At 40.1% G+C, this 22,567-nt stretch overlaps 1 protein-coding gene across 1 annotated transcript in view; it reads right to left on the reverse strand.

The window, feature by feature from the left end:
* Positions 1–721: 721 nt before the first annotated feature.
* The window catches only part of CUL5 (cullin 5), a 31,661-nt gene continuing 9,815 nt past the window's right edge, over positions 722–22,567 (reverse strand). The window contains 14 exon segments of the mRNA XM_018556238.1: positions 722–1,593; positions 2,549–2,672; positions 3,706–3,824; positions 5,150–5,311; positions 6,547–6,722; positions 7,819–7,942; positions 9,048–9,179; positions 11,409–11,541; positions 14,051–14,115; positions 15,782–15,889; positions 18,302–18,429; positions 20,595–20,688; positions 21,319–21,399; positions 21,482–21,627. Of these exon segments, the coding sequence (XP_018411740.1) occupies positions 1,399–1,593; positions 2,549–2,672; positions 3,706–3,824; positions 5,150–5,311; positions 6,547–6,722; positions 7,819–7,942; positions 9,048–9,179; positions 11,409–11,541; positions 14,051–14,115; positions 15,782–15,889; positions 18,302–18,429; positions 20,595–20,688; positions 21,319–21,399; positions 21,482–21,627 (1,787 nt within the window). The 3' untranslated portion in view covers positions 722–1,398.

Here is a 22,567-nt window from a genome sequence, read left to right on the forward strand (position 1 = left end):
CCATTTTGTTTCATTAAAGGAGAACTATGAGGTGAGTGATTTCCGCTCATCTTCATAGTTAGAGCCGACGTGTGACAAAGAAGCTGTCACAGGTTGACTCTATCGATCGGGAAGTGAGCAGAAACATGCCGCCGATCCGCTCACGTCTCAATAGTCTCCCTGCAGTGAGCGGTGACTGTCAGTCATCGCTCCCCACCTCCCCTCTCCGATCCTCCAGCGCTGACTGGTGGAACGGACGGGGCGGGCAGAGCTGGCTCTGCCTCTAGATAGGCAGAGCCAGCTGTCACTCACACAGCTGGGTGGATCTCGACAGTAACGTTGGGCTCCGTCCCGGCTGCGGCGCTCACAGTATAGCGCGGGCAATGGCCCACGATATACTGAGCTTTGGGTCACAGGAGGAGGTTAATATATGTCCTCACGTGACCCTAAAGAAAACTATGGGGAAAAATACTTACCCCATAGTTCTCTTTTAAGCGCCCATGGGATCTTCAGGTTTCCACAATGCCCAACTGGGAATGTAGATATTTCTCTTGTTGCGATGTGGCACCTGTAAAAATAATGTAATGTTGCATATATGTGACAATTCAACAGTTTACCGTTGATAGCTGCAGCTCCATATGAAGCAAAATGTAAGCATTTCCAGTAGGGCACAATGAATACTTGAAAAGACCACATGGACTTACTGAAACAATTGAAGTGATGGACACTACGTACAAAATGGATTATTTCACTGCCTTCTTTTACACAGTCAAATGCGTCACAAAAGTGCCAATACTGTATCCTACCAAGGCTCCCCTACATTGATCACACATTTAAAAGCAATATATCAAAAGCGTTGTTTATGAGTCAACATGTCCACAAATGAATACAAACCTCTTCAAATTATGATATGCATAAAAGATTCACAAAAGTTGTGCAGGAAGGGACGATAGCATATGTTAAATTAATGCAATACTTAAATGTGAAAGTGCTATTTTTTGTGGTAGTATTTTCTTTTTGTAGTTTGATTTTCTTTTTTTTTTCACTTAAAGTCTAACAGTAACAGCGATTCATCAGTGCATGAAACTGTGAAATATTTTACCAGAAAAAAAAAAAAAAAAACAAGAGAGAAACAAAAATTCGGAGATTTTCTGGTTTGGACAATTCTACTTTACAAGCTCACAAGTTCTTCCAAAACGATTTCCATTAAAACAGCATGCTGGTAAAAGCAAAGTGGACGAGATGCTGTCATGCTGGCAGAATGACATTGGCAACAGAGATCTGTCCTCTCATAAGGCAGGGACTGTAATATTTATGCCGTAAAACAAGTCTGGAGTGAGTTCGCTTCTTCGCATAAATATTCCCGGTGACCTGCTCGGAGCGCTCGTCTCATCCGCACTGGTCAGGCCGGCCTCTGGATTATGCCATGTAGAGGAAAGTGTTGATATCAGACTCATCTCTCCGGATGTACTTGTGTTCTATGAGCCATTCGATTTGTTCTTTGATCATTTTTTTCTGTGGCAAGAACATGTTTTTCAAAATTTCTACGAGTTCAGTCTGGAGCTGAGCGTTGGTAATTTTCTTCCTCATCTTCATGATCTGAATAATGGCCTCCTGAAAAATGAATGAGAGGTTTCATTATAAGTAAGGGAGGAGAGCTCAGCCTCCTGTGGCAGTGCGGGCTGTCTCCGCCCACACACCGCTCCGCCGGACTGAGATAGGCGGCAGAGCGGTGTGGGAGGAGACGCCGGCCACTCACAGCGCTCTCCACCTCAGCGCTCGGCCGTCACTTTCTCTCCTGTGTCCCCGCTGGGACACAGAGCAGCGCCCAGCAGGGAGGAAAGAAATCAGGGATGCACCGATGTATCGGCAGGAAAATGGCACTTTCGGCATTATGCCAAAAGTGCCATTTTCGGCCGATATGTTTCGGCGGCCGATATATTGGTGCATCCCTAATTATAAGGAAAGGCTGATATCAGAGAACAATGAGCATTTTCCTTGCTTTGAAACTCAACTTCAGGCAAACTGCTAATTATATAGATGAAATGCATACATGGGAGCTCTTTTACTTGCCAAAAGATTTGTATTTCTGCCCATCCAGTCCCGAGATTTCTACAGCTCAGCCACACAGTGCAACCCTGTATGGCAGAGCAGGAAACCTGATTTTTCTCTGCTACAGCTAAGTAAAATTTACTGGTCTTGTCCCTCTCTCAGAGTGTGACTGGACAGTAAAAGAAGAAGCAGTAGACTGATGAGCTCATCTCTCTGTTGATCTGTTAGCACATAACCACTGCAGTACATGTTCTGCTTCTCCCTCTCCCAGTCTGAGCTCTATTGTACAGGGGATTGCAGGAGGTTGATATCAGGGCAAATACAGCTACTGTACTCCTTGTATTAAATAGAAATTAACTACATAGACTTCTTCAAACAACCACCTGCTTTGAACCAGGTAATACAAAATCATGTAGTGCTGTGGTTACATGAATTAGTCATTGGGCAGAATGTAAAATACAACACTGCTGATCTACAACAAAACATCATAAACTGCATGCAATGTCCTGGTACATACCTGAGTCCTCAGTATTCGGAGCTGTACAATGCCTTCATTTTCTTCCTCCCTCATTCTCTCGGTTGTGAGTTGCAAGCGTCCAATTAAATTGATTTTTCCTCTTTTCTGAACTTTTGCATTTTTTCTTCAGGAGAAAGTGGGAAAAATATTTGCACAATGTAAAAAACTCTGTAAAGTAATTCTCCAACTAGATTCCTGTGGTTTGATTTCTGTAATTTATCAATTTAAAGGGAGGCTTCCATGGAACAAAATACCTGAGTGAGAAGCCTTACATAGGAGATGCCATTTGAAAACTCCGGTGCCTCATGCTAGCTGCACAGCAGCGCGGCTCACAGTGACTGACATCACAGAGTCAGCACTAGCATGTAATCCAGGGCTCAGGGATCGGCAGCTTCTGGCACCACTGTTTTCCTTTATGACAGATTCCCTTAAAACACATGCAGAGTAAAGGAACAGGTTTGCTCATGCTTCCTTCCCCAGCAGCATATAATCATCTTTCCTTTGCTCCCCCAGCACTTTGTTCAGCCATGTGAAGCAAAGAAATTGCATGGTCCTGACAGGTGACGTATTACCCTTCCTCACATGTGACAGAACATGCTTGGCGATAAGCCTAGTATTATCACATTGGATGACAAGAATATCCTGAGCCCTTGTAAGCTCTGGCTAGAACGCAGAACATACAAAAGACTTCATTGCTCCCAGAGGGGGGCGAACAAAAGAGGAAAAGGTGCAGCTGGATAGGGGGCCATTAAAGAAATCCTGTTGCTTTGCCTTGCATTAGACAGAAAATAAAGGGAAGTGTACAATTTTAAAGTTGTCACTGGAACCGGAGTACAGGGCAAATGGGAATACCAGTTCAGGTGACATCTGTCATATGTAGGATATCCCTTCACTTTCTTTTGTCTTTTCCTAGGCAGGAAGTGGGACACACAGGGCAGCAATAAAGAAAAAAAACTTCCTAATTTTTTTGTATACTTCAAAAGAGTTTTGGTTGAAGTTCCAGTTAACCTCATCCTGTCAGGATCATCTATATTTAGATGTATACTATTGATACTTTTTATGGAGTACACGCAGGCAGACCTATTTCATGGTGTTCCAGCACCCCTATGTTATATACATAAACAATCAAATCAAGCCAAGCGTTTTATCACACTTACATCAAGCTGAACTCCTGGTTTACTGAAAACAAGGTGCCCTCTGTGAAATCTTTAGGAGAATTTACTTGTGGTTCATATGACAGAACTTGCCTCTTCAATTTTGGAAACGCTACAAGAGACTGAATTAGGTCAAAGAAATTAACATTGATTCAATAAATATTAACACATAACACAAACCTTTATCCAGCACAACAATAATCCAAAGCACAAAATATAAAGATATATTAGTAAAGGAGGGTCATACATTTATGTTCAAGTCTGATGTGCCTCACTTTTGCCTAGGCAATCTGCCAATCCCTGCAGGCTCCATGTAGAAGAAAAGGAGTGTAGGTAAATCCCTTTCATTAACCCCTTCATGACTGAGCTAGTTTTTAGTTTCTGTTCCTAAATGACTGACACACTTTTTACATTTTTGCTGTGTGATTCTTCCACAGCAGCAAGTTTTGATTATTTTTAGAATTTTTTAAATAATAATTATAGTATAAAAATATATTTATATATAAAAGTTTTATCTTCCTAATTTTTTGTACACTTTATTTTTTTTACACTTTGTAAAAAAAATAAAAAAACATTTTTTTTTGTCAGTTTATATCAAGCAATCACTATGACTGCTTAATAAATTAACTTTTTTAAAATTTTTAGTTATTATCAGGCTGCTCCAAACTTAGGAACAGCTAATAATAACTTTAGAGACTGATCCTGACAGCATGTCAGAATCAGATCTCACTAAAGGTCTTAGTCCTAGACGATCAAAACTGATACATTTCACTCAAGAGATACATTTGTATCTAGTGGTTGAAATCATTTAACATCATTTAACATCAGGCCAGGCTATACAGCTGTCAAAACGAATAGCAGAGAGGTGAGTCTCTGCTACCTCTCTGCTATCTTCAGCTGTCAGATACAGGATCGCTATTTAGCGAACCCGTATCTGAATGTAAAGGCTTCATTCTTTCATTAATGAAAGAAAGAAGCTTTTACAAAAGCTTAACTATTTCATTAATGAATGTCTCAATAGTGAGGCATTCATTAATGACTGGAACTGCTGAGAATCAGCAGTTACCAGCATTACAGAGGCTAATATAACTCGGTACGTACAGTGTACGTGGCCAGTCATATAGCCACTTTGTGACGGGACGTACACTGTACGTCTCCCGTCACGAAGGGGTTAATACTTAAAAAGCCTGTAAGGGAAGAGATAGGGTACCATGATGGATGAAGCATATTTCATCCCCAGATTTGTTCAGTGTTCTTAAATGTTTCTTCCATCATCGCACCCTGTCCCTCCTTTTGTCGGCTTCTTGGATGTGATAGTTTTGGACACCCCATGGAAGCTGATCTACCCGGTGATATGCTGTGACCAAGTCGCTACTTTGTAAATGCATCTTCCGGCGCACGCTGTTCTGCTTTATCTCTTGAATGAATCCCAAACAACAAAACATACCCAAAGAGTCCTTCTCAGCTCTGCATCTGGTAATTCTGTTGCTAGTTTAAGATTTTCAAAACTAATCTTCTCTTTAGGCCTCTGGTTCCAAGCAAACAAAACAGCCAGCTGAAATGTTGTCACCTCGAGGTCATACTGTCCAACTTCATTCTTAAAGGTGATCTGTAACATGCAAGGACGGTGGTTAAAGGGAGATTATCATTTATGAAATAAAGGAGCTGCGATTCATTGATTTCTATTATTAATGGTCTCACTGGCCATGTACTTATTCTATAACAGGTCTGTAATAGCAGATCCCAAATGTCTTGTTACAAAATGTATACTAAAACATGGACAAAACAAACATAAAAGGCCAAAGCTGTCCATGTGTAGAAAATGATGAAGGAAATCAAAGAAACATACTATTTTTAACTGGGACAACTAGAGTAGAACTGCGGGTGTATATTTCCTGTAAAAAGAACATCTGTTGTGACAGGTTCCCTTCAAAGAAACATTTCAGATATATTACATACTGTACATTTGTTTGTCCCAATAGATATCATTATAGAGGCAGCTATGCTTAACTGTTATTTTACTAACCATATATTGTGTAAGTGTTACACTTCAATTCAGCCTCAAAGAGATTACTGTGCTCCCCCTGACAATGCCTCCATCTGCTTTTTTCTCCATAAGGATGAAGCCATCTTTATTCAGGCATTACCCAGGGTCAGCACCTACCCCCCTGAATAAGCTCAGAAATGACACAGTCATGTCAATCCTGAAACCTGACCAGTTCTTGGCTGTGACCCTAAATATGTGACACGGATTAGCCTCCTGCTCCAGCCTCACGCCCTGTGACATGCTAATGGGTTACAATGTTACAGTCTGATGACTTGGGGAGAGGAGACTGAGGAAATTCTTCCACCTGCCTGCAGCAGACCGATGACATCATATGTGTGTAGCCAAAGTCTCCTGGAGCACAAGGGCCACTTTTTAATAATAGACGGTGGATATAAAAAATAAAAAAAAGATACTGTTTCTGCATATCGTCACATTAGGAATCTATTCATGTAGACTAAGAAAAGAAGAACTGTGTAGGACCTGAACAATGTATTGTACTCTCATTTGATACAAGGACTGATATAAACATTTCAATGTACTCTATAAAACACTGCAGAGTATTGGTATTACACTGTATAATGTAAATACAACAACACAATACAACTGATTGCACCACGAAAAGTGGAGTCAATGCTCATTAATACTCTACCGATCAGGTAAAGTGTGAGTAGTGGCACCTGGTGTTCAACTTTAGTATCAATGGCCTTCATAATGAAATGTACACACAGCTACCAGGATATTTAGTAAGCTGCACCTTGCCGACTCTTATGAGCCAGTCCTAAGCGAACATTACTCACAATGCCATTAGACATTAAATGATGCCAGTGCAATTTCCTTCCACTGTGGTTCTTCTTGTAGAATTCTTCTACTTCAGGGATGAGGTCTTCCAGTTCAGTGGGAAGAGACACAAAGACCTTTTCCGAACTCCTCGACCATGCACCCGCGTTTAAAATCTTAATGTTCACAGAATCAGCTGCCATAAGAAAACAAACAACCAATAAAAACTAGTAAGGAAACATCATGAAGCAGAAATGTATCTGGCTATCCCAACAGGTTTTGTACATATCAAAAAACATAGCTGAAGGCAAACTCTGATGGCTGCATTTTATCACAAATAGGTACCAATTTCAATAATCGATTATAATCGATTATGTCGATTAGTTGTTGCAGCCCTAAAAGACGCCAAAGCCCCACCCCCATATATATTCAACCTTACACCAGTACTAAATAAACCCCACCTTCTATCAAATCAGGATAAAACTGCAAGAGCTACTTTTACCCACTTCATATTCCTGCGTTTGAAACACACATGCTATGCGTTTCTTTGGTCACAGTAGGTTCTACTAAAGGTGCATTTGGATTGTAGGTAATGCAGGTCAAACGCAGGCCTGGCATGCAAACACGTGTATTTGAACATCTCTGTGTTTGAACAAAAAATGCTGCATTTATTGCCCATTTAGACATACAAAGATGCCATGTCACCTCCAACTATCCCTTTAATTACCTAGCTCTGCTATAGGAAAACTGCTCAGAGGCAAACAGAACCAGCACAGATTTTAATAAGGCTGCTCCCAAGATACTACTACATTACTAGGAAAACCGAGTGTAGCCATGAGGCTCCAAAACCACACTACTTCACAACATTTTGCGACTACCGTGTTTCCCCGAAAATAAGACACTGTCTTATTTTATTTTTTTCACAAAAAAAGACACTAGGTCTTATTTTTGGGGGATGTCTTACCTGGCTGCAGCTGTCCGCTCTGCCGTCCAGGGAGCCACAAACAGGTGGGCGGGTGTGCGGGGCGTGTCTGGCAGGGGGGCGGGAGGGAGCTGCGGCCGGTCTTTACATGTAAAATTTAATTACATGTGCAGCTACCCCGAAGGTAAGACCTAGCGCTATCTTCAGGGATTTCTGTAATATAAGACCTACCCCGAACTAGGTCTTATTTTCGGGGTAGGTCTTATATTACAGAAATCCCCGAAGATAGCGCAAGGTCTTATTTTCGGGGTAGGTCTTACTTTCGGGGAAACACGGTAGTACAATCTCTTCAAATTATTTTGTGTCATACCTGGAAGTGCTAATTTATTATTTTTATGCATTTCTTTGAAAGCTTGATTTAAATCTTCAGATACTTTAATGTCTTGAAACATCCGAGCCAGTTTATTTACATAATCAGCAGGCATTCCGACTTCCTTTAAAGTACAAAAGAAAAACACATCACAAGTCATATACATTATCTCGAATGATGAGTATCTAATGCTGGGATCTCTGCTGCTTACTGTACAAATACTACAGCTCTCTTTTTCAGGCGCTGCGACTGAGTATTCCGGCTACAGTACAGTGCAGGGATCCTGTTGTGTAGCTGGCCCCTCCTCTATTTACAAAAAGTCTTGTATTATTTTCACAGAATGAAAGGCATTCTGTGGATGGATGAGTGAAAAGGAGGGGTGGGTAAGCGACAGACTCTCCCCTCATTAATTCACAGAACACCCTTTTCTCCATGGAGCTCCGCTTAAACTACATAGGGGGGATTTATCAAAACTGGAGCAGAGAGAATCTGGAGCAGTTTCCCATGGCAACCAATCAGCATCTCTCTACAGTTTGCTCAGGTGAGATTTGAAAAAGAGAGAGATGCTGATTGGCTGCAGTGCAAATCTGCTCCAGTTTTGATAAATCCCCCCCATAGAGTTTACAAGCACTTTTCTATCCTGCATGTGCCACATTTATGGGGTCATCACTGATAAAAATGGTGACAATAATTGTGAAACATACATGTTTAGTATTTTCAGCAGTCAATAAACACTGACTTGTATTGCAGAAACAGCAGCTCATTATAAAAAGGTTAGGCTTTGGTATTCCGATTTGTAGTATGCTGGCTATACAGACAATAGGGGCATTGCAGTATTGAGACATCATGCTGCCCTGGGCACACAAAAATGATGATCCCTTTTAAAGCATGTGATTGGTATCGCTATAGGTGGCAGCAAGCTGTATAAAGGACTATTTTTCATCTGTACAGACCACCAAGCATTGTCTGCGGTGGTTTCAGTATACCGGGAGCTGCAGCTCACGATATACTGAGCTTTGTGTCACGGGAGGAGGTTAACATATGTCCTCCCGTGACCCTTAAGAGAACTATAGGGAAAAACACTTACCCTACAGTTCTCTTTTAAGCCTTGCACTGTTGGGGTAGACCCACTGCAAGGGTAAGGATTTGATTTACACAGAGTTCTACTTTAAAAACGTTTCCACAAGACTGAAAGAACCTATAAGCGTGTCTATGGATATCTTTCTTACCCTGAGCCATTCCACCATGTTCTCTTCAATCTCACTGTCTGCGGAGATGTCCAGAATGAGACGCCTGGTGAGGTGAGCTTTGTGATATCTCATGAACACATCTTTATTCTGAACATATTTGAGCACCAGCAGCTGTGAATAACAGAACATGATTGACACATGACAAGAAGAAGAATACATACATCACTGAATGAACTAAATTTCAATTTCCTTAGAAAACTTTCCCCTGAAAGTTTGTAAAGGCAAATGACTTTGAAGATGCTTAGGCCAGGTTCACACCCAGGCGATTTATTGCGCGGATTTAGCTGTGCGAAAATCGCACAAAATCCAGATTTGCATCCAAGTCAATGGAGACTGTTCACACCTTTGCAAAAAGGTGCAAAAGCTTTTTCGGGCGGTTGTCACGCGGTTTTGGCCCTATAGACATCTCTATGCAGAGGGAACCGTGCGTTTTCCACATGGTGATCGCGCCAAAAACCCCCAAAAATGCAATCGCTTAGGTGTGAACCAGGCCTTATTCTCATGTAATACTGTCACTTTTTCCTTGTCTGTCTGTATAACTATCTATCTTCTCTTGTATTTATTAAACACTGCTTCCAAATGTAGGAACTGACAACTTCTAAAAAATGCATAATTGTTCTGAGCTGAAAAAAAAACAAAAAACAAGGAGAGCAAGAAGAACAAGAATCTGAAGAAATTAACTTAGGCCTTGTTCACACCAAATGCAGAGCAGATCCGCTCAGGTTTCTGCACACGCAGTGCAGTGGGTTGTGCCGCGTTTTTGATGCGTTCCGGGCCGCTTTTGGTAAAAAATATATATATATATTTTTTTTTAGTTTAACATGGGATTTCTGTGCATTCCAGGCATTTGCATGCGTTTTTGATGCGTTTGCATGCGTTCCCGAGCAGATAAAATAGGGCTTGCTGCAGTTTTTTCACCTGCTCTGGACCTGCACGCTGCGATGTGAACTGGAGCAAAAAATACCATTGGACGCAGTTTTGATGCGGTCTGCAACTGCTCTGCTCCGCGCTTGGTGTGAACAAGGCCTAAAGCAGACCCAAAAGGTTACATCTACTGCCTTCTTACAGACATAAACAGAATTGTTTTTCGTTCAGCCTCTGGGCTGAATTAAAAAATAAAATCAGATAAATTTCTCTATCCCCAGTGTGGAAGGATGAATCTCCTGCTATAGTATTTTGATAGCTGGTGCCCGCCTCTATTAAAATACGTAAACAGCGACTGCAGCTGATGAACTGTTTGGCCCTTAATCAACTTTTGTCGAGTCGGTAGGGCCACCCACTGTAAGAATTTTGTCCGATTCCTTTGATTTGGCCAAAATTCTTACAGTTTATGGCCAGACTAATATTTTACTCACACTACCGGTCTAATTTGTAGCTTTCCACAGCATGTTAGAGGAATCTATTATTTTGAGTTTCCTTTAAAAAAAAACCCACCACAAATGCACATAATCTCTGCTCTGTATATTGCTGGCAAATGTATCAGAGAAGCATAAAGTTGTTTAACTACAGATATGGGTCCAATCAATAACATTACACTTAATTTAGAATAATGACCTAGCTGAAAACATTTGTAGTTACAGAGCTGTTAGTCTTCAAATGCTCCCTATGTCGCACAATGGAGCCCCTTGGATTATAGTCAAGTCCAGATTAAGCCCTGCCCCTTATGTCAAATGCCAGGGCAACAGTGCTGGGAAAATAGAGAGTGGAATATCCTTAGTAGGCAATGACAGCAATAAAAACCTGACAGGTGCTCTAACTCCTCACCAGTCTATTCAAAACTATATACACACACACACACACATATATATATAAAAACATATATAAACATTTGGCTTCAGATATACTATAAGCTCTTCACTTTGCAAGCCCGCCCCACCATTTACAGCTCACTGTCAGAATCTCAGTGGGCAGTAGAGGGCTCTGGTATTGTACTCCTGAGGCTGGGGTCAGGGCTCAGTGATGAATTGGAGAGAAGTAGAGGCTCTTTATATCACCTGGCCCTGTAATTCAGGGTCCTGCCCAGGAACACAGTAATTGATTTGAATACAAAGGCAGATGCAAGGAGTCACCACAACTTGCCTGCATGCATTTACCAGTATTGTTGGCTTATACACTATGGCAGATCTTACTGGTACACTGTAGGCCGGAGTTTAGTTTAACAAAAGTAATTTCCAGTGTAGTGACAATGAATAAACTCTGGTCTGCACTGCTGTGATTCTGGGTATGATTCCTACTATGGAAAAGATCATTTGGGGAGCTAGGACTAATGTGCATAATCTACAAGCTCTGTAAACCGCTATGAAAGTTGTTGTCATATGAATGAATAAAAAAACCACATACCACTTCCTTCAGTTTTGCTTCAATTTCTTCTGAAGTGAGTTTTTTACTGAGAGGTGTTTTTCTTAACAACATATCACAGTAATTAGCAAGTAATTCCGGGCACTTTGACTCGGGCTGCGTTTTCAATCCCACCCTAAAACAATAAAATGTTCCATGAAAGAAAGCAACTCCTGCTGGACAGCAGTCCCATTCTAGCTTTTAAGTTACTTAAAACACCATTTTAGGAAAGTCTGTACTATAATATCACTGTTACATGTTTGCTGAAAAACTGGTTTGAAACTCCCCCCTAGAGATTCTTATGTTTGCTGGGATTCCACACCAAGGTAATATTTAGGTTTGTATATCGAACATTTTCATGAGGAAATTATCATGAGGTAGAATAAATCATGTAGCTATAAAAAAAGAAAATCACACTTGGGATACACCCCTCCTCGTATAGTAAGGACCCATTCACACCATTTTATTGTGCATGCTTTGGTGTCCAGTGGTGCCATTCATTTTAAATTTCACCCCAATGTATTTCCACAATGCACTTGTGTTGCAACCTTATTGCACTAGTTGTTTTGCGCTATGAAAAATGCAGCTGGTATAATTTTTTAACCATTTGTGGTGAGTTAATTTGAATGGTCTGTCTTAAGGCAATGCATATTAATAATTAGATAATCCTGGTGTGAACAGGCCCTAATGCTCTTTTAGTCTATAGAGCACTATGGGCTCTAATTCTCCTTTAGTTTTGGGGTATATAATAGAAAGTAATACTTACCGCATTTCTCCCTTGCCTCTAAAATATAGGTAGGCCTTTAATGTCCTCAAGGCAGTTGATAATGTTGGCGAGGGACTGGTTTATACTGGAACTGTTAGTTAGGAAGTTTGTGGGACTCAGGAATTGTCAGGCAGTCTATGTAATGGTATTAGTCTTGTCATTGGCTGCAGCTCTGGCCTTCAGCTGTGAGGTAAAGAATCTGGCCACATTGTTTAGCAGCCGGGGTTGCTAGCTGGAGTCTTGCCGCTCAGCTGCGGAGTAATGCATCTGCCCCATGCCTTCAGCTGGGATTGGCCTGGGTCTATGGAGGCACTCTATTTAATCTTTATCAGCCAGTGACTCAGTGCTTGTGATAGAGATTCCTGGCTGATCAAGTGTGCTCCTGTATTTTGATCCTGGTTTGACCTTCGGCTATGTTTTTCGATTCTCGCTTGTCTGCTACCTGCCCCTCGGCTATGTTTTCTGGATACTCTATCGTCTGCTGCCAGCCCTTACCATTTGCAACATTTCCTGGATTCCTCTTCTGCTAATTCTGATCTCACCTTCCACTGCCCTATGCTGCATTTACAGGCCTGTAGTGACATCCATGGCCAGAGTATACAGTACAAGTCCTGGTGGCATCCAAGTACCGGTAGGCGCTCTAGCCTTAAGGGAAAGGTGGCTGTTAAAGGTAAAAAGCATCATCACCATATACTCAGACCTGGGTGTTTGCATACAAGACCTTACAGAAAATTAAAAAAATTAAATTAAAAAAATTAAGTCATACTCTCTATTACATGTCCCCTAGGCTAAACAAGCATTAGGCCCTTTACTATGCAGGAGGGGGCCACCCAAATGTTAATGTTATAAGTTGACCAGTTGAGTTCAGCATTACAGTAGCTTGACCCTTACAAGAAATGTGTAGTAGTTTTGTACATATGTCTTTTCTTATGGTCAGGTGGACCAGCCAAGTAGAGCTTTAGGCTCCTTTTCATACAGTTATTCCTATTTAGCTTACTGTTCAAAAAAGTGTTGTTTACAGAACTCAGAAGCTCAACATGAAATTTAAACTCAAAACACATCACAATGACTCACCCTTAATGAGAGGGCTCAGTCTGAGGTTTGAGTGACAGGCAATCTGTCTGGAAGGAGACATTGACTGTGATGGCTCTTAGGCCAATCAATGGTGCTAATGGAATCCTTTGTCATGCATGAAATAATTATTTAAAAACAAACTTCATATATATAGTACAGTACAAAGGCACTAAAAAAAAATGGGGATGCTTACAAAAAAAAACAAAAACCTAAATCATTATTTGGTGTGTTCGCCCTTTGCCTTAAAAACAGCAATAACTTTCCTTGCAATAAAGTTTTCTAGGGAACTCAGCAAGCAGGTTGTTCTAAACATTTAGGAGAACAATCTACAGTCCTATTGATTTAGGAAGTCTCAGTTGGCTGTCTCTTCCTGTAATCCCAGAAAGAGTCAATGATGTTGAGATCAGGACTTTGTGGGGACCATATTTTCTCTTCCAGAACCCCTTGTACTTTTCACTGAAGATAGTTCGTTATGACTTGTTTAAGGTCGTTGCCCTGCTGCAGAATGAATTTGGGATTGCTCAGATGCCTCCCTGATAGTATTACATAATAGATTTGATTTAGGTTTTTCTTTTTATGTACTTTGTAGGATGCTAATTGATAAATAAAAGTAATTTTTCCCCACAAGTGCCTAAAATTTTGCACAGTACTCTATATACAACAAACCGAAATAAAAAACGTATTTATCAATGATTGAAAGGGTAGGTGCGTAGATTAAGGAAATGAGCAACCTTAAATAAGCAGGGCAAATAAATAGAGTGCTAATTCCTGGGTCCCCCATCAACAATGAGAGAAAATACTTTACCCTTTTTGCTTTAGTGGTAACTCCAGTTTAAATATTGTTGCATCATTCACCACAGCCTTGTATGCCTAAAGGCAAAATTAAAATGATAGTTGCCTTTCTAAAGGTTACAAAATTCACAAATGCAAAGATATAAATTCAATAATGGCTTGGAAAAACAATTTGTTTGTATAATGCCAATACTGACTAATATAAATGGAAAAAATCCTTAAAATGACACTAAGCTCAGGAGTTGCATCTTAAAATGCATTAAAGTACCTTAACAATCAACAAAAATGTAGCTCATTTGTGTATCAGTCAATGTAGATTCACAAATCATCTCTGAATTGGCCGACAATGTCCTTCCTTCTGGAAAGTGGCTACTTTTCTTCCCTATGGTCTCTATAAGTGCTCCAAGCTCCCATGATGGACTACAATCTCACATTTAGTTTACTAATTTGTATTGAGATTTTAGTCTATTAGGGGAGCGAACTTAGAGAGGTGGCTTCTTTACAATACTCATAGGGACCATGGGGAACAAAAGTAGCCCCCCTCCAGAAGGAAGGAGTGTGTCAGCATCAATTCAGAAATGATCGATCTAAAGATGAGTGATACACAGTTACATTTTTGTTAATAATTAAGGTACTTGAATGCATTTTTATGATTTAACTCCTGAGTTTAGTGTCACTTTAACTTAAAGGTCATCAAACCCATCCCTGCCACCCATAAGATCAAAGAAATTAAACAAATGCTGTTATACACTGGTCTGGTTGCCATATCATATGTCACACCATGCTTTGTGAAGTACAAAAAAAAATTAATAAGTATTGAGCTTTTTTTTTTTTATAGGAACGTATAGTCATTAGTATGTTTGAAAATGTTTTTTTTCCCCCATTAGTTTGTCTTAAATGTGCCAGAATAATGTGCATAATATTGGATGGGCGGAATTATGAAGCGGTGCAGGGAACCAAGGAAATGAACACTCCCGGTTCTAGCAGCCAGGTGGGACCAAGGTTAGGGTGAGTATAGCTTTGTTATTTTAGACTCTGGATGAAAACACTTGCAGTGCGGGGGTAGCCCCCTTTTAAAAGCCACCTTCACCTTATAACAAAATTGCATCTGCAGTCCAGGGGCTTCAGTAGTTATAAAAAGAAAATGCAGCTTTCCAAACATTTGCCATACATAGGCCATTTATGCCCCACCCACCTTCTGTTGCTAGGACACTCCACAGCCATTGGGTACTCACTCCCAGCATCACAGAAGCGAGTGCTCTATTAATTCAAAACCTCATATACACGCAGTGGCCCCTCTCTCCACTTGTAGCAGCAGCTAAGCTCCATGATGCTGCTACAAGGAAAGAGCAAGTGCACTGCGCACATGTGGGTTTTGAACATGGAAAGCATTCACTCCTGTCATGCTGGGGACGAGTGTCCAACAGCTGTGGAGTGTCCCATCAACAGGACAGGATAGGACAATGGTAACTATGGGAGTTTTTCTGTCTGGTTACAGGGGGGTGCAAATGGCCTACAGGTTTTGTGATTACATTAAATAACATTTTTAAAAGCTGCGGTTGTTTTTGTTTTAGTCACAGAGGCCCCCTGACTGCATAGGCAATTTTTTTTCAAAGGTGAACTCAGCCTTTAAACACTTTAATCACTTTTTAAAGCGTTTTAACTAAACATTCTATAAATAAAAAGAAATAGAAAAGAAAAAGAATAGATAAATCAGGTATATCAAACTAAAATGTAAACCTACCTTGTCTCGAGCAGTAAGAAACCTTGGATCGTCTTGAAAAGCTTCTTTTACTAATTTGCTAAATCTATTAAACAATGTCAGTAATTGTTCTACATACTTCTCAGAATCCTATTCAACAAAAGATAAAGAAAAAACAGAATTAGTCTGTGTTAAGGCTATATCAGTCTGTCTACGCTTTGAGGAGAAAAATCACCAAAAATTACAGAATGAGAAAAAGTTTGCTTAATAGAGATTACTAAAAGGAGCACGTCAGATTCAAAGAAAACATTTTACCAAATCATTATCCAATGAGCATCCATATGAAAAATAAATCAGTAAAATTTCACTAAACTTTATCGCTATCACATACGGGGGCTAATAAAACCCCCTTATGTGGACAGATTGGACAGATTCCTTGTTAAGGTTTCACGAAATGAAAAAAATTCCATTGAGTCAAGAGATAGCAGTGATTCCGTTAGTGATAGTGAAAGTCGTCCTACGCAATAATCCTCCTCTCTCTTGTCCCTCTCACACCGGCCACAAAGGTACCTGTAATTGGTTTATTTTTCTTTATATTTTGTACAGTATTATATTACAGTACAGTATTGTAATCATTTTATATGAATATTTTTAGGATGTGGAACAAATCATCTGAATTTCCATTATTTCCTATGGGGAAATTCGCTTTGATATACAAGCGCTTTGGATTACAGGCATGCTTCCGGAACGAATTATGCTCGTAAACCAAGGTATTACTGTATAGTGGGATCATAAATTAATAGGAGGAGTAAAAGGTACTTGCAGCAAACATGATTCATTGGTTGAATCAAGGTTCATTAAAATACAGTGGCATATAGCATAAGCATACCTATGTAACAAAAGGTTTTGGGAGGCATAAAAGAATGTATGATATAAAAATTATACAGCGTGTCATAAAACATAGAAATATATTTACTGATTTCAAATGAAACAAAAACATTACAACGAGACTCCTATGCTATTAGCAGGTAACTAAAAGAACCACTCAAGTAAAATGTACAATTATCAAGTGTAAGGTCTGATAACAGAAAATACACAAACAAGGAAAATGCTGCTTGAAAGAGAGAAAGAAGGGATTGAGGGGAAAGGAAAGACTGAGAAAAGGGTAGGAAAAGGAGATAGAGATGGCGGTAAATCTGAGAATAAATGAATGGACACAGGAGAAGAGAATCACAAGGGAACATCAAAGGTGAGTCCCAGAACATTCAGATGCTGAAAAAGGGAGGCAGAGGAAGAAAACTGCATCCACAACACCCAAATAGAATAGAAATAATAATAAGATCCCATATCCATGGCCACAAGCTCTCCTTTTATACGCATGATGTGATTAAGAATACTGATCCAGTGTGAGAGAGGCGGGGTCTCCGCGGTCTTCCAATAGAGGGGGATAAGTTGTCTTGCCACAGAAAGAAGAAATTTGAGCGTGTGTTTCTGTTGGTGTGATCTACTTCCAGGAAGACTGGACAACAGGGCAGCCTCAGAAGAGAGGCATGATAGCATGATAAAGGTCGTTATAGATCTCATAGATTTGTGATCAGAGAGGCTGTATTAATGGGCACTCCCACCAAATATGGAGTTATGGAAATATGCGACTTAGGGTTACCGGATTCCTGTACCACCTAGAAACCAAGGATTTACCAATAAAGAAAAAAGTGGAATCCTAGTCGTCTTCTGAGAGGGAATAACCCAGCTCTTGGAGCCATGACTTAACAAACCGGCGCAGTTGATTATTCCACCTACATGTGAGCAGCTTGTAAACTATGATTAATATGTGGGGTGGGAGTCCCTGAGAAGAGAACAGTTGCTCCTAATTAGTAAGAGACTGATGAGAGTCCAGAAGAGAACAGGTGATTACTAAAAGACTTCAGATGCAGATCAGTCAGCCAACAAGGTGGGTGGGGTGGGGGGGCCTGATGACGCATAAACAGACAAGCCCTTCTCTGGGTGAACAAATTATTTTTCTAGAGGCCACTTCGAGCAAAAATGCACCACTAAAGAGGTTGAGAAAATGGAGGGAACAATGATGAGTGGTTGTTGAATAGACAAAAGGAGATGGTTGGCATGAAGAGACAATTTATGTTGGTCGGGGCCCACCTAACTCCATTGACAGATGCGTTTTGATGTATGGTTTGAGTTAGGTGTTCTATAATTGTCACAAAGAGAAAAGGAGCAATGGGATGAACCAGGCATGTACCATTATTGAGGAAAAAGGGTTCAGCAAAAGTGCCATTAACTAGAACACTAGCTGAGGGGGTTGAGTATAGTGACATTTTCTTACTAAGGAGATTAGGGCAATGACCGATCCAGGAGAGGTGAATGAAACCACAACTCACACTATCAAATGCCAACAAGCAGGCAAGGAGTCGGTGTTTGTGAATGTAAGAGAGCAAATTAACCATTCATCTAATTTAGGTATCAGTGCCCAATGTTTATCTATACAACTCTATGACATTAGTCTTGACAGACTACATGAAACATATGAAGAAAGAAAAAAATACCTACAGTAGTAATGGTTTCTGCAGCTGCCACCATGTCTGCTAATCCAGCACTCACAATGTGATCCTCCAGGTCCTTCAACATTGGCTCAATTCCACTTGGAACTTTATCCATGAGGGAAAACATTAAACACACTGCAGCAATAGATTTACAATTTTCCTCGACTAACATGAAAGGGTTAAATGATCCGTAGTACAATTACATGTCATGTACTATTATGTACTAGGGATCATTTAATCCATTCATATTAACAGGGGATAATAGTAAATCTATTGCTGCGCTGTGCGGGAGAGCAGCGCGAGTCGGCGCCATTCAACTACCATGCACTACGCTTGCGTGCCCTTCTCGTTGAGTTTGCGAACTATACACTGCGCTTGCACTGCGCATTTAAACTATTAAGATAAATTAATACATAAACTTATATATTAAATAAATCAAACTCTTTAAAAGAAGGGCACGCAAGCGCAGTGCATGGTAGTTGAACTGGACAGGAGCTGTGTGTAGTTGGGGAAGCTAACGGGCGTGAGAAAGAGACGCAGGCGCAGTGTGGGGGTGTAAGGCTCGGTGAGTGGCAACGCATGCGCGGAAGGTCCTTATGTGAAGCTGACCTACTGGCAGTACCCGGATGCGAGGTCAGAGGTACGCGCGGTCGATGAGTTTTCAGTGTCGACAGAACAGGACCAGCGGCAACAGAGAGCTCCTCCCAACGGACCAGGGCCGACTCGCCGCTGCTCTCCCAGTAAGTAAAAACAAAAAATCATAGCGCAAGCTTTGGCGCTATGTATCAGGGCATTTTGACAAGTACAAGTACTTGTCAAAATGCCCTGTATCGGGCCCGATTCCGATGCTAGCATCGGTATCGGGACATCCCTAATATATATAAGTGTGTGATACAAGTGTGTGTGATACAAAACAAAAACTGACAAGTGTAGTTAAATGTTGTGCACCTGTAGACCAGGACACAGAAAAAGAGCCCATTAGTAAAAACTGGGGCCAAGGATTTTTGTTGCCCATGACCTCCAACGAGATACAGGATATTTCTTAATGTTCTATCGCAGTGGAGGAAAAACAGCTGAATCTCAGGTATGGTCAACAAATCCACTTCCTTGTGTATTTGTTTAATTAAATGAATTTCTCTATGTTTCAGTGGGGGTAGCCCCACTGCAAGGGTTAAGATTTTTTTTCTGCCTTCTTTAAAGTGACACTAAACTCAAAAGATAAAGCTTAAAAATGCATTTAAGTACCTCAACTATTACCAAAAATGTATCTTATTTGTGCATCACTCAGCTGTAGATCCTCAAATCATCTCTGAATGTGTTCTGACACTGTCCTTACTTCTGGAGGGTGGCTACTTTTCTTGCCCATGGTCCCTGTGTGTGTTGTAAAGTAGCCTCCACTCCAAGCTCACTCCCGTGATGGACTACAACCTCAATACAAATTAGTAAACTGTGAACAAAGCAAACAACTCAAACAAAGCTAAAAAAAAAAAAAAAGAAGATTTGAGAACTACACCAAGACACATGAAGAGTTTCTACTAGCAAAAATTTTATTTTTGGCAATGGTGAGACTGTCCTTAAAGGACAAATGCACCTTGGTGATAAAATAAAAATGAAATGTCATGTTCTTCCTCTTATTTGGTTAAATGAATACCTTCACTGTTAGCAGTCATACTGTTTCTATAAAGCACACACCTTCCGCCTGCTATCAGAAAGCATGTGAAAAGAAGCAAAAGCAGAGGAGACCAGCTCCAGTAAGAAGGCATCCCCAAAGATTTGCCAGTCTTCGGTAAGCAAGCTTTTAGAATCATGCACATTTAAAGAGACCCTAAGATTTCAAATAATGTCTAACACACAGAGCCTAAAGGTGAACAAATGGAAATTCACTGGTCCTTGATGATGGTTCTAGAAGAACAGAAAAAAAGGTAAAGTTATATTTTCAAATTTTGCTTCATGTGCCTGGATATTAAAGGCCAACTTATTTTTTTGTTTGGCGAAGAATTAGAAGCTCAATCAGGTTCTAACTACTGTTTGTGTCTGGGGTCATTTCCTTTGTGTCCTGTTCTTACACCTATCACCTAGGTGGAACCAAATGGTCAACCAGAATAAACAAGACGCTGATGATTCTTTATCTGATGTTGCTCTGCAACAGAATGAAAATCAAAGGCATAGGCTGGGGGGACAGGTATTATTACTATTCTTTTGATTTATTAGCAACAGAGTTGCTTTAAATAGGCAAGTCTATTTTAAAGGTGCATGTAACCTTTAAATTCGATACTATAAGTTTAAAAGTAACTACTTACTTTCAGTCTCATTGCGTTTGATCATTCCTTGGCACTCAGCTAAAATTGTTTCTTTGAAGGATGTCACCAAGGCATTAACGCAGCACTCCATGAGCTGTAATTTGGAACAAAGGAATATACAGCGTGAAAACAGGTTTTTTATCAAAATCTATGTGAACAGGTACACGTTAGCCTTTTGCTGCCAGAGCCATTTTTGCACTCATGTTAAAACACACATTTTAGGCTTGAAAATTAGTTAAACCCCCCAGAATGGTATGTTTTCTGAAAGCAGAGGCCCTGAAGAATAAAATGGTGGCAGTTGCAATTTTTTATGTAACATAATATTTGAGCAACTGTTTATCAAACTAAAATGTTTAGCTAAAAATGCATTCAAATTAATTTTAGTGCTCACAAACACAATATAATACCCATGTTTGTGTACAATATAAAAGGATGAGGTTGCAGTGAGTAAATAAATACCAAACATGTCAAGCATTAAAAATATGTGCACTCCTGAAACGGAAACAAACTTTGATACCCAACATTGTCAATTGGCAACGCGATGCTATAAATGTCAGGAAATTGTCAAAATTCTTTATAGCTGTTTCAGGTCAATGGCTCAAAGTATTGGAGCCTATGCAACATGAAAGTCAGGCAATTTCAGAAGGAAAGGTTAGCAATGCAGCCTCCAAGATTCTCTCATGACAGGTGTAATGTATACAGCAAATCCCTGCAGCACACTCACCGCCTGCACAGAGTTACATTCTCTCCTGGTCTCCAAGTATCGTTGGGCTCTCTTCTCTTCTTCTTTTAGTTTAGCATCTGCCTGTTCAGAGTGAAATATCCATTATAAAGAGTCCCTACTCTGGAAGACACACAGATGTCACACATTTCCAATATCATCTTACGTATTTCATGTAATTCTGTACACCGTTTTGTTGTAAGTAGGAAGGGGCCTGGGTTCGGTAAAACCTCTCCGTAGAATCTAAATAGGCTTTTTCAAAATTATCCCGATAGATCTGAAGTTTGTCTTCTGGATTTGAACAGAGATTAACTAAAAACCAAAACATAAAACAAAACCCGTTCAATCAGGAAATCAAAAATCACTTCCATATATGAAATATGCTTCCCATTCTAGAGCTGGCATGCATAGGATTAGACTCAATTATAATGCTCATGAAACTTGTCAATCATTAATGTGACCATCAGCATTAGGGATTTGCCCAGTTGAATGTGTGCTTGTCTGTATCGCAAGTTGTACATGCACTTATGTGTGGTGTGATTCTCGCGTCTCTATTTTACACTTAATTCAAGACTCCTTTTAACCACATTTATGGTTGCTTCGATTAACAACTTATCTGTATATAACCCCGTGCTTAGAATACCGCCCTCTGACAGCTAACAGCCGACACTTTACATGGTTACTAGATATTTAACCTGGCTGTCCCTGACAGATTCAGTCCCTAAGAAAACAACTGCGGTGGGTCTCGATCATGTTATGACTATGTCAGCTATGATGTAACGATCAGCCTGAAAGCTTCATTCAGGAAAAAAATGCATTCAGTCCGTAGATGGACATGTTCATCTCTATTGGCTAATACAATATGTCTGATAAGAAAATAGAAATTAAAAAAAATTATCAAAAGAGATCCTTATATGTCCTTCAAAATTAAACTTTTTTTAGGTGAGTAAACAAGGCACAAACAATATTTCCTGAATGTCATATTCTCTGCTTTAAAAATATGCCCCATGGTCCCCTTATGATCAAGTTATCTGATGCATACCGATGCTGTTAAACCTTGCATGGACTACTAGTTTTTTTTATGACCTCTGGGCATAAAGGGGTTAAAGAACCTCTACATTAAATATCTATTTAAACTGGGACTAACAATTGACTAGCATAACAGATGACGCAAATTTTACAGATTACAATAAAGGACTACCATTAAAACAAGCAGTTTAGTTTTAAGCAGGCAACATTTTATATTTATATA

The sequence above is a fragment of the Nanorana parkeri genome, unplaced genomic scaffold (genome assembly GCF_000935625.1).
Source record: "Nanorana parkeri isolate BGI_ZX_2015 unplaced genomic scaffold, ASM93562v1 scaffold229, whole genome shotgun sequence".
NCBI lineage: Eukaryota > Metazoa > Chordata > Amphibia > Anura > Dicroglossidae > Nanorana > Nanorana parkeri.